Source organism: Thamnophis sirtalis, unplaced genomic scaffold (assembly GCF_051295495.1).
Source record: "Thamnophis sirtalis isolate CommonGarterSnake01/CBP01778 unplaced genomic scaffold, rThaSir2_p1.2 scaffold_3, whole genome shotgun sequence".
Taxonomy (NCBI): Eukaryota; Metazoa; Chordata; class Lepidosauria; order Squamata; family Natricidae; genus Thamnophis; species Thamnophis sirtalis.
This window is the reverse complement of record NW_028261383.1, coordinates 106,479,509-106,492,376: the sequence shown is the minus strand read 5'-3', so window position 1 is coordinate 106,492,376 and position 12,868 is coordinate 106,479,509. Positions and strand designations below refer to the sequence as shown.

The window sequence follows — 12,868 nt, the reverse complement described above, 5'->3', positions numbered from 1 at the left end:
ACAAAACTCCCGTCTCTTATTTTACTCTTTTTTCCAAATTTGTAGGAAACTTTTATTAATGCATAACTGTGTGAAAAATATTTCAAATCCAAATACATCAGTACTGTTTCCAAAACAGGACACTTCCAAAATAAATGATGCAATATCCCAGTCTGATATTATTAGACATGCCCATTATATATATATATGTGTGTGTGTGTGTGTGTGTGTGTGTGTGTGTGTGTGTGTGTTGCAATTGTGCTGATAAATAAATAAATTATATATATGTTTTCTGAGACCTACATATATATACTACTCCTGGAAACACCAAACCTGAAGTAGTCAGCAGCAGCCTGAAGATGACGAATGTGACTTCGTCGAAACGTCGCCAAGACATCTCCAATTCTACATACATACATATATATATATATATATATATATATATATATATATATATATATATATATATATATATATATATATATATATATATATATATATATATATATATATATATGTTTTTATTTGTGCTGATAAATAAATAAATAAAGGAAGACTAGTATAGATCTATTTCAAGCTATTTAGCTCTCATCAGCTAGCCATATCCTTACTGGGATTCGAACCTGTGCTCTATTGCCTCCCAGGCAGGGAGTTAACCATTTGAGCTACAGAGAACGACTCCTTTTATCAGCCAGCCAGGGTGGGAGGTATATACTTAGAGTCACAACCCCTGGTATGCCCAAGTGTGGGAGGAAGGTCACACTTCCACTCTCTGTCATTAGGCTCGTCACAAGAGTCCATCCAGACAGAAACCCAATATTTTTACTGTTGCCTTTGTTATATTTGTGTTTTTATTTGTGCTGATAAATAAATAAATAAAGGAAGACTAGTATAGATCTATTTCAAGCTATTTAGCTCTCATCAGCTAGCTATTTAGCTCATCATCAAGCTATTTAGCTCTCATCAGCTATATATATACAGGGTTAATACAGATCTGTTTCATTTAATTCAAATATCTAAGTGATGACATGAATTGTTTTTTAAGTTTCAGTTTCAGCATTCAAATAACACATTGTAAATACCATTCATGGGAGATTTTATGTACAATTCATTTTTCTGGTCTATAATAATTCAAACATACTTCAGCCTCTTGTGTCCCTGCCTACAAAAGAATGCACTCGAAGCTAATTTGCTTTTTTTTCCTCCTACATATCAATAAGCTAAACATTTTCTTTTAAGACTCCCTTATTTGTCTCTATTGTCTTTATCATGGTGTCCTCCTTTTTGAGGCAGCGTTGACTCTTGGTGATTGCCTGAACAAGTCCCTATAGTTTTCTTGGCAAGTTTTTCAGAAGTGGTTTGCCATTGCTTCCTTCCTAGGTCTGAAAGAGAGTGACTGGCGCATGGTGACCCAGCTCACTTTATGCTAATTTGTGCCTATATTTGCCACTCCAATACAGGTTGTCCCTGACTTACGACAGTTCATTTACTGACTGTTTGAAGTTACAATGGCATTGAAAAAAGATTCCCTCAGAATCTCTCTAGTAATACAAAGGGGGGGGGGGGAGACATTCCTCTCTACTTCTTTTGGCTCTTCAGGCAAGAAGAAAAATGAATGTATATATCTGTACACGATGGACATTCAGATATTTCTACCACTCCCACCTCTCCCTATGCAAAGCATATCTTTCTTCCTTCAGCACTCTTGCTCATAGTAACCTTGTGAATATATATCTATATCTATATCTATATCTATATCTATATCTATATCTATATCTATATCTATATCTATATCTATATCTATATCTATATCTATATCTATATCTATATCTATAATCTATATCTATATGTCTATATCTATATGTCTATATCTGTCTGTCTGTCTGTCTGTCTGTCTGTCTGTCTGTCTGTCTGTCTGTCTGTCTGTCTGTCTGTCTATCTATCTATCTATCTATCTATCTATCTATCTATCTATCTATCTATCTATCTATCTATCTATCTATCTATCTATCATCTATCTATCTATCTAGTATGCCCAAATATGGGAGGAAGCTTACTGCTTCCTTTCTCTGTCTATCGGCTCGTCACAAGAGACCATCCAGACAGAAATCCAATATTTTTACTGTTGCCTTTGTTACATTTGTGTTGTATTTGTGCTGATAAATAAATAAAGGGAGACTAGTATAGATCTATTTCAAGCTATTTAGCTCTCATCAGCTAGCCATACCCTTACTGGGATTCGATCCTGGGCTGTATTACATATTAGGCAGATGTGTTAACCACTAAGCCACAAGGTTCTTCTCCTTTATCAGCTGAGCCAGGGAAATAGGTATGTATTTAGTGTCACAACCCTTGGTATGCCCAAATATGAGAGGAAGCTTACTGCTTCCTTTCTCTGTCTATCGGCTCGTCACAAGAGACGATCCAGACAGAAACCCACATCTGCCTAATATGTAATACAGCCCAGGTTCGAATCCCAGTAAGGGAAGGGCTAGCTGATGAGAGCTAAATAGCATATATATATATATATATATATATATATATATATATATATATATATATATATATATATATATGTGTGTGTGTGTGTGTGTGTGTGTGTGTGTGTGTGTGTGTGTGTGTGTGTGTGTGTGTGTGTGTGTGTGTGTGTGTGTGTGTGTGTGTGTGTGTGTGTGTGTGTGTGTACATACACACACACATACATACATATACACAAACACACACACACATACATACATGTACAACATAACAGGTATTGGTACAGACATGGATATTTTCGCATGTGATTAGTACAAATAGATGGATAAAAATAAGTATAACATGCCTGGAAATTTTTCTGCTTCCCTGCAATGTTATTTTGGGGATGGGAAGGTAGTGGAAAACACTTGACTGTGCTGATCACATTTGGAGGGAGGCTGTCACTTTGGACATTTCTAATTGTGGCAATAACAAAAGCATCTCTCCCACTGGGCTTTTTTGAGCCAGACCTGTCAAAGTTTAGCAACCTGTTCTCATTAAATACGTCTGCATGCAAATAAATGACTTCAACCCACTTGTATTCTGGGCCCAGGAAATAGCATTTGCACTCCATTCTTCTTAGTCCTGGGCTTCAGAATAGCATGTCCCCCAGCTGCAGCTCTACACGTAAACATAATCTCATCCAGTTGTTGAATCAGCACAGAGAAATTGTCAATGCTTTCAACTTCAAGAGTATTCTGTCAATATTTGAGCTAATCCAATTTCTGTGAAATCTTGGATAATTCTTGTATGTTGGTAATAGGATGGAGATCAAGAGGTACTTCCCCAAGCCCCCTCCTGAAGAATTCTCTCCAAAACTGAACCATTCCTTTAAAGTCAAATCAGGAGCAGTTTTTTTCAATTAGATGGATTTTATCAAGAGGCTTCACAAAGCCATTTACTCATGCTTTTGTCTTTTTCTTTCCATTTTATTTTTGCAAAGCCTCCTGGGAAGAAATGGGCTATATGTTACAAGTTTGGGAAGGAAATGTTTGGTTGGGCTTCTCTGGAGGTTATTAAACTAGTAAAAAAACCAAACACTGGCATTTTTCCTTATCATCATAGGCTGAAATCTATTTGAGCAAATCTATTTGTCTTCTATCCCATTTTGGATTGGTTTCTTTCAGATATGTCTATTCACTCAAATATATTCAATGAAATGGCTCATTATGTCAATCCCATGACATTAGAACACATTGTTCATTGTTTAACATTCGTGGTTAGCATATTCCAATATAAGGATAATAAAATAAAATAACTATTTTTAAACTAATGGGTTTACTTGGAGATTATAAAGCTATGATGTAACACCAGAATTATTTGAAAGATTGACATCTAGAATATGTGCTCCCTAAAAAGATTTCCACTTTTCTCCTCCCCCTCCTCTTCTTGTTCTTGTTCTTCTTGTTCTTGTTCTTCTTTTTTAAAATTAGGATAGTTTAAACAGTTATTTCATTTTTACCTGGACTGCTTTAGCAGAATTCTTTTTCAGGACCGGGAAGCCTTTTTGAAGGAATGCTGACTGCATATAAGTTATGTACATATTTTAAGTTGAAAGATTTTTCTTTGAAAGTTCCATAAACCATATCTATTTAGGCTAGTGAACCAAGATTAGATAAGTGCTTAACGTAAAAGGCATTGGATGAGATATTTGGAATCAACTTGTAATTTTTTTCATTTAAACTAAAAGATCAGCAAGTTTTGAATCTTATATCTGGAAGGGAACAGCTAGTCATTAAGTCCAAATCTTTGCATAGCATAAGAAACCAAACTGAACCATCTCTTTCCACCCACTACTTGAACATGTCTCGTAAATGTAAGCACACTACCCTATGAATAATCAATCATGACCTTCAAATGAGGGAGTGCTTCAACTTGCTCTGCTTCACTGTTTCTCCAGTACCCAAGATTAAGCGAGTACTGTCAGAAGAATCAATATTCAGTCTTCCACAAAAGTTTAGGTGGTCAATGAAAACAACATTGCTTGTCAAAGCTTTTAATGAATGTAGCAGAAAAAGTAAGCAATGAGCTAGTAGCGTTGGGGAGAAGAGAACACGTCTTCCTCTGTACTCTCTAAAGGTTTTCTGTTTTCTGAAAAATCTCACTTTAATAAAGTTATGATGAGTACAGGACCCAGGTTGATTTTTCATATCCCATTCAATACTCCAATTTCACGAAGACCCATTATTGAACAGCATTTTAATGCAGATTTTAATTTGATTATTTATCAATTTAATTATCAGGGCATCCATCCCACACTTGCTAAGGAAAATGCCATTGGGTATTTTCTCAAACAGAATATAGAATAACAGGATTGGGACCTTGGGCATCTTCTAGTCCAACCTGCTGCTCAAGCAAGAGGCCCTATACAATTGCAGACAAATGGTTGTCCAATCTCTTCATATCCAGTGAAGGAGTACCCACGAGTTCTGGAGGCAAGCTGTTCCACTCATTAATTGTCCTCACTGTCAAGAGATTTTTCCTTAATTATAAATTGGATATCTCTTTAAAAAAATAAAAAAAAATCAAATCAAAGTTAAAATATAATATGTCCAATATACTTAGAAACATAAAATGAGATATGTTTTGTCTGGCAAGACTTCTTAACAAATCCATGCCACCCTGTGGCAATTACATCTTTTTCAAGGTGCTTAGATGTATTCTCAAAGAGAATCAGCCTAGGAACTGACCTCAGAATGACTGGTCTATAAATAAATCCTTGGATTCTCTCCACTTCACTACCCCTTTTTTTGAAGATAAGGATAATATTTGTGTTCCTTCTATCATTTGGTATTTTACCTAGTCTCCAGGATTTCTCAAGAGATAATGTGTATTGACTGGTCCAGGTTCCTTTAGTATCCTAGGAAGTAATTCATCTAATTCCTTAATTGTGTTTCTGTTACTGGCTTCAATCCTATCATGTTATCTACCCCCCCCTCCGTCAAGTGCCTAATAGAAGTGGTAACTGCTCTTCCAAGAGAATGAGTAAAGATAAGACTTGCATGTCATTATTTTTCTGCTAATTTTACTACCTATTAGCATTCTGCTATCTGTGCTTTGCAGCCAGTTGTCTGGTGGCTGATAAATATGTACCACAGCACTGCTTTCGTTTCTCCCACTATTTTTATGTATATATTCTTTTCCAGATTCTTGATAAAATTCTGAGTCACTTCACTTTAAATATACAAATTTTAATGAGTGAAAAGCGATCTTGTCTTCATAACTCATGATATCACTCTAATGCCGTCACATCAGTATGGAATAAGTCTTAAGTACAAAGTGAGAAGTACTTAATGTTACCAGCCTTGTTTCTAGATTTGTAGCAACATGCTCTCTTTCTGGAATGCCTAGTGTTTCATTTCCTATTATATTAAAAGGGCTGTAAATTTAAATTGCTTTCTATTGATTAATTTTGATAATCCATTTCTGCTTAACCCATTGATCACAATTTGTATCATGAAAGTTTTCAGAAGAATGTTTGCAATTCTGCTACTGGTTTAATTTTATTTCTTGAGAAGATGTAGATATTCTTCCCAGACAATGTATTGAACCAGGATCTATTGAAGGGATTTAACTGCCTAAGGGATAAAATAAATATGATAAGATCCTTCAGAAAAATAAAAATGGTTAACAAGCAGCCATTTCTGGCAGTAAAATGAAAGTAATGATGAGGGCAACAGGTTGCAGTTGGTAACTGTACAAGTAAGCATCTTGGTATTTTTTCACTGAAAAATAAAAACAGATTCATTCTCTCAAATGATAAGAAGAATCTGAGATGCAATCTCCTATTTTATGTCATTTGTTGCTTTATCACAAATAACTTTATTTTGGTCTTGCTGACTTGTACTATTTGGACAACCGGAGACAAAAGGATTTATGGCAATACACAAAGAAGGGGCAGAGAATAGAAGGGTGATTTTCCAATATATTATATCGCAACGGAATTTAATATGCATCTTTTGAACTAGTTCCTTTTGACAGCCCCCCACCCCAAATGGATTTATTGAAAGTAGTAAACCATAATCCATATCTATGGCTTGGGCCATATGCCCACATTTGCCTTAAATCGAAATGATTTTCATGTATAGCCCAATTGCACTGGAATGGTATATAAATTTGTATAAATAAATAAACTGTACTTGAGAGACCGCCTCCTGCCAATTACTTCCCTGCGACCAATTAGATCGCATAGATTAGGCCTCCTCCGAGTTCCATCTGCCAGTCAGTGCCGACTGGCAACTACACGGAGGAGAGCCTTTTCAGTAATAGCTCCGACCCTTTGGAACGATCTCCCCATGGAGATTCGTACCCTCACCACCGTCCAGACCTTCCGCACAGCCCTTAAGACCTGGCTAGCCCGTCAGGCATGGGGATAAAGCTAATTTGTCCCCACCCGAATGATGAATGAATGTTGCTTACTATTTTACTTCTATGTATTGTTTGTGTCTATTGTCTGTACCCTCCCTTCCTTATTTTATGTAAGCCGCCCTGAGTCCCCTCAGGGAAAAGGGCGGCCTATAAATACTAATAAAATCAAAAATCAAAATCAAATCAAATATATAAAGAGACCAATCAATTTTAAAAAAAGATATTAACGAAAGGCTTCTTTCTGCCCAGTGATGTTATAGCTCAGATTGTGTGATACTTGTGATTCACCTGTATGACAACAGAAATTAATGTGAAATCTTATGTCAGGTAATAAAGTGATCAATTTTCAGGAGCCATTGTATCTCTGAAATTAGCCCAAGAGATGGCTAATAGGTTCAAAAATGTCTGGAAATGACATAGAAATGTGTCCAACTGACAGGGGGGAAAAGCAACACAAGACAAAGTACGATTATCCGTAACCCAACAATTTACTTAAATTTATTACATCACAATAGGACAACCCAGTAAAATACACAAAATTCATACTAATCCACATTGCCAATGTACAATTTTATAGGGTTCTTTGTTTATATTACTTTTAAAAAGTAGGGTACTGCATTCCCCATACAATAGCTGAGACGTACTACTGTCATTTTGACAGCTTAGAGAGATCTAATTAACACTTTTTAAACTAACTTCATAGATCTTTTGGCACTTAAAAACACAGACAAAGAAATCAGGTTCCATATAATCAATTGAAACACAACACAGCATAAACTATCTAATGGCAGCAAGCAAATAAAGTGTCTATTATTTCTTCTAAATCTTCTAATCCAAATATATATTGAGGGAAGGCGGCCAATATTACTCCACTGTGGTTAATTCTTGTTCAGTTTGGAAATTCTGTATACATTTTTGGAATTATTTCACAAAATGTTGATGGCTCTTTAATGTTGTTATTATTTTGGGTCATCTCAAATATATTACTTTGCTAACAGAAGACAATGAATTGTATAGATTGTATCTTTTTTCTGTTACTATCTTAATATTGTATTTTTCATTTCCTATTTAGGAGTATACATTCATTAGCAGCCTTTCAACTAAGATCTGCCTATTCTGGCTGAATTATGCTCTGCAACAGAGGCAGTTGCTTTTTGGGTAAGAGACGCCATGCATAAGAATAAATCATTAAGGAAAGGATGCCTTGTGCCAAAGTCTTATTCAAAGAAAAGAACGTTGCTGCATTTCTTTTTGCAAACTTTTGGTCTCTGCAGACTATGGTGCATTTCTGGGTTATAAATTCCAGCTGCTTCCAGATCACATATTGTGCTCCAAATAACAAACCCCACTCCCGTTGCAGCCTTTGACTCCCCTGCCAGCCGCTGAACTCTATTATTTCAATCACTTTTTGGCAAAGTAACTAGTGATTGTTTTATTTTACACTGATTGCAGGCTGTGTAGTACCGTTTACTCTGAAAGGCAACCATTGTATCAGTTATTTTCCACCTGCCTAAAATTATCCTGAGAATCCATTAGGAAATCTGAGCAAGTTATTGTGGCTTTCAAAAGACTGCAGTAGAATAAAGATTCTAAGATTCTTAAGACTTCTGAATTGTGAATGTTTGAAGCATGATAAGAAAACAAACATTTGTCCTTAGTAGAAGAGACACCAATATTTTGCTATTTCAAAAGCAAATGTACTAAACCAAATGAATATGGCTACAGTCTACTTATCCCAAATTTAAGATTTCTGCTAGGATTTCAAGATCTCATTGGAATGTGAAGAGGTGTCCCTCCTACTCTTCCTTTTTCCAGCCCTTCTGAAAATTATGGTGCTGAAGTACAACTTTCTTACATGTCTCCTTCTGTTAACATTCTCCTTTCCAAAAGCCCTTTTGTAAAGACTTGAAAAATGTTGAGAAGTAAATGAGTCAGCTTTTGTATCATGGTTCTCTTATGTGGTAAGTGTAACACGCACTATATTGGTATCAATAACTTCCCATGTCATAAAAAGGAATCCAGCAACAGGTGGAGACAGGGCTGATGGAAAGACTTCTACATGCTGGCAGTCAGAAGTTGTTTTAGGCAATTGCCATACATGGCTCAATTTACATCTGGAAGGGGAGGGAAATTCCTTTACAATTTGCAAAATTGCAGCCACCTCAATATATGCAGGAGTCAGTTGCAAAGAGCTGATATTCAGATAATAACACCTGAATATCACACTCTTGGATTAAGTAAAATATATCTGTGTAAATACTTTTAAAATGGATTGTCATGTTCGGGTAAGGCAGTGTTTCAGTGCATTCTTTGCCGTTCTGCTTTGCAACTAGAAGCCAAAAAACTAAATCCTCTGAAATGGCAAATGGAAAGCTCATCACCACAGGAAATTACCTTTTTATCCTTTCTTTGCTTGAGGATGCATGCAAGATGCTCTGGGTGTTGAGATATAGAGAGACTAGTTCAGAGGCTGAAGGACAAGGAAGTATGTGCCAAGGGATTGGATAATTCCCTCTGTTATTCATTATGAGTTTCACAAAATGTCCTTTCAGTTTGTTAGTCTAAACAAATTTATAAAGAATATGTTCCTCAACTTTACCATGTATGAGTGATTGTGCTAGATCCCCAACATAGGATAAATGTAATTGCTTGCCAATCAATCATATACAGAAGACAAAATACATTACTATTACCATTGCATTAATGTGTGCATAAAAACATCTGTGCATAAGGCCCAAGCTAGAACAGTGTTATCACAGTGTGTGTGTGTGTGTGTGTGTTGTGTGTCTGTCTGTGTGTGCACATGTGCTTGGCAATGGTATCAAGCCAATCACAACAGTGACAAATATAGCTTTCATTATCATGAGCGAAGGCTATTAACTGAGCAATCCTGGGCACAAATGATCATAGAATGTATCGCTCCTACTATGTATATATATCCAGACCATTTCAACACCTGTTTCATTAATTCTGTGGCAAACAGTTTGAATTCCTTTCACATCTGGCCACTGTGCAAAGCTTATCAACTATACTCTTTTTTTTTTAATCCCTGTGTTTAGGTTTGGAATATTTTTTCCATTTTTTTTACCAACTGTAAAAAAAAAATCCATAGTAAAAATAACTCATATATGATACATATACCCAGAATGGTCAGATTTTATATAATAAAAGATGAAAATAGTCACTTTTTCATAATAAAAATAACTTTTTTTTGCTTATTTTACAATATACTTAATATTCTCTTCTTCACTTAAAAGTAAATAGGTCCTGTGTTGGAAAGCAGATTTGATACAAAGGGCAAAGAGGCTGATCATAAGCTTATAAACACTTTGCACAGCCACACTCCACATGTCTCTCTAGCTCTTCTGTAAAGGAAGAGCCATCCACACACTGGAAGCCGTATTTCCGCCTTTTGCTGCGGAGAACAACACAACACTGATTGTTCCCACAAGTGCCATGACATTCCACACGAGGTACCTTCACCATGGAGACACAAGAGATGGAATCTTGTTGTTTCCGAATGAATTCACGAATAATCTCTCCTTGACAGACATTTTCTGTGAAAACAAAAGCATGGCTCAAGTTCATATTTTAAGATAATCTTTTATAATCTCTTTGATAAAAAAATCTGAAGATCAAGAGTAAAAACACGGATTCATGCCACATGATTTAAAAATATTGGCAGAATAAACTGCTATAAATGATCCTTTTCCTGGATATTTTGGTGTTAAATTACTATTAGAGAGGTACAATGTAATATTGGTGAATAATATAGTCTACGTTTGTAGAATTGCAGCATGACACGTATTTTTTGAGATGATCAGGAAGCATTCGTCTGTCTGTCTGTCTCCATTCTTCCTCTCCCTCTCTCTCTCTCTCCTACCTACTGTACCTACCTACCTATCTACCTATTATCTATCTATCTATCTATCTATCTATCTATCTATCTATCTATCTATCTATCTATCTATCTATCTATCTATCTATCTATCATCTATCTATCTATCTATCTATCTATCTATCATCTATCTATCTATCTATCTATCTATCTATCTATCTATCTATCTATCTATCTATCTATCTTCCATGTATTAATGTCTCTCTGCCTGCCTGTCTATCATCCATCCGTCCGTCCATCCATCCATCCATCCATCCATCCATCCATCCATCCAGTTTCAAGGCCAACTGACTCAAAGACTCTGAGCAGCTTAGAAATGAAAAAAACAACAACAAAAGCAGTAGTTATAAAAAAAATAACAGCCACCTACGTAAAAGAATGATACATAAAACTTGACTAATGAGGACTTTGAAACTACACTGTCACAAGGTCTGGGATAACAACCACATTTGTAGTGATCTCTGGAAACTTATTTGAGTAAGAGCTATGAAGCTATAGGGGACAGATGCTGAAAGAGATAAGATGACACTGTTTAGCATGTAAAGATTCTAATAAAGCTGTGACAGTAAATATGGAGACAGTGACATATTGGAAGTCAATTCACATACCAATACCAAAGAAAGGAGACTTAACAGAGTATGCAAACTATTGTATAGTATTCTTAATTTCGCACACTAGCAGAATAACCTAATAGAGCCCTACATGGAATGCCTTTGTCTGAAATGGCATAGGGTTTTGTACCTGAACAAGGAGTTAGACTAGAAGATTTCTAAGCTCTCTTCCAACTCTGCTATTCTGTTATTCTGGAGACAAAAATACCAGATGTTCAAACCGAATTTGGACAGAGGAACACAAAGCATTACACACAAACCTTGAGCCTGGTGAGACTCGAACTGCCAAACTGCTGGCAGCCTGCAGGCAACAGAAGTAGCCTGCAGTACTGCACTCAAATCACCACGGCTCAAGATTTATTGTTTAGCCATATGTATCCCAATACTGTCAGGTAAAAGGAAGGCAGGTCACATATGTAAGACAATATATAAATGTATGGTACACAAATAGGAATTTTCTTTGAAATGGAAAGACATCTGCAGAGCTTCTGCATTGCTTTGTAAATGGGTAAAGGGGACAGAGCAGATCATGCTATCACATATTATAAATACACCAACCTCTATCACAACGCTCTCCACTGTAGCTTGGATCACATTCGCAGTAGGGTTCCCCTTGTGCAGAGATCTTACACTGTCCGTGGTTACATTTTAAAAATCTGCACGAGCTGGAGGAATCATTTTTTCGATCACAGTGCATACCTGCATAACCTTCTATACACCTGCATGTATAAGCAGAGTTGGTGGCAATGCACTTTCCATGAAGGCACCTTATAGAAAAAAGGGAAAAAAATATCTGTTGGATTTCACATTGTATCATCCCACATTTGTCACACATTCTTTTTTATCTAAAAGGAACATTACACTGAACAAAACTTACTTGTTGCCAAGGCAGGGATCGTTAAGTTCTTGATCACACAGTGAACCTGTCCAGCCTGGATGGCACTCACAGACCACACTTGTCTTTTCAAGAGAGCGGCAAATTCCATGCTTACAGATGTTACAGGATTTGCAACCAGGAAGGACTCCTACTGACTGATGTGGTAGTTCTTTGAAATCCTGCAGCTCATTATTAATTCGGACATCATGAATGCACCCATGAAAGCCACTTGGTGTCCTCTCTGTCCCCTGCCTCAATGAAGACAGACCTGTAGATGTGGGAATTCCTGCAAAGGAAGTTACAAAATGCTTTGTGCATTATTTGAGTAACTCTATTATATTCCACTTGAAAATAACGACATAGTGGCACAAAATTAGATAAACATATTGCAGCAGTATATCAATGAACAATATACTGCATACATATTGGGTTGATATTTGTCTTTTATGACATCATTTACTACACTTTCATTTTGCACATAGCACATCAAAATGTTTGCTGAAAAAAGCAATCATTTGCACAGATTTCGAAATACATACAAGTATATTAATATACTTGTAGCTCAGGGATGAACCGAGGTGTCCTTGGTGGTCTCTGAACTGGCTTGTTTTCTTGCAG

The 12,868-nt window shown here is 36.2% G+C and overlaps 1 protein-coding gene across 2 annotated transcripts in view; it reads right to left on the bottom strand.

Annotated features, from left to right (window-relative positions):
• Positions 1-7,348: 7,348 nt before the first annotated feature.
• Positions 7,349-12,868, bottom strand: part of SLIT3 (slit guidance ligand 3) — a 501,863-nt gene continuing 496,343 nt past the window's right edge. For both annotated transcript variants that reach the window (XM_087709668.1, XM_087709669.1), the window contains exons 34-36: positions 12,251-12,536; positions 11,932-12,140; positions 7,349-10,421 (exon numbers count right to left, since the gene is read on the bottom strand). In XM_087709668.1, the coding sequence (XP_087565794.1) occupies positions 10,183-10,421; positions 11,932-12,140; positions 12,251-12,536 (734 nt within the window). In that variant the 3' untranslated portion in view covers positions 7,349-10,182. The remainder of the gene's footprint in view (positions 10,422-11,931; positions 12,141-12,250; positions 12,537-12,868) is intronic.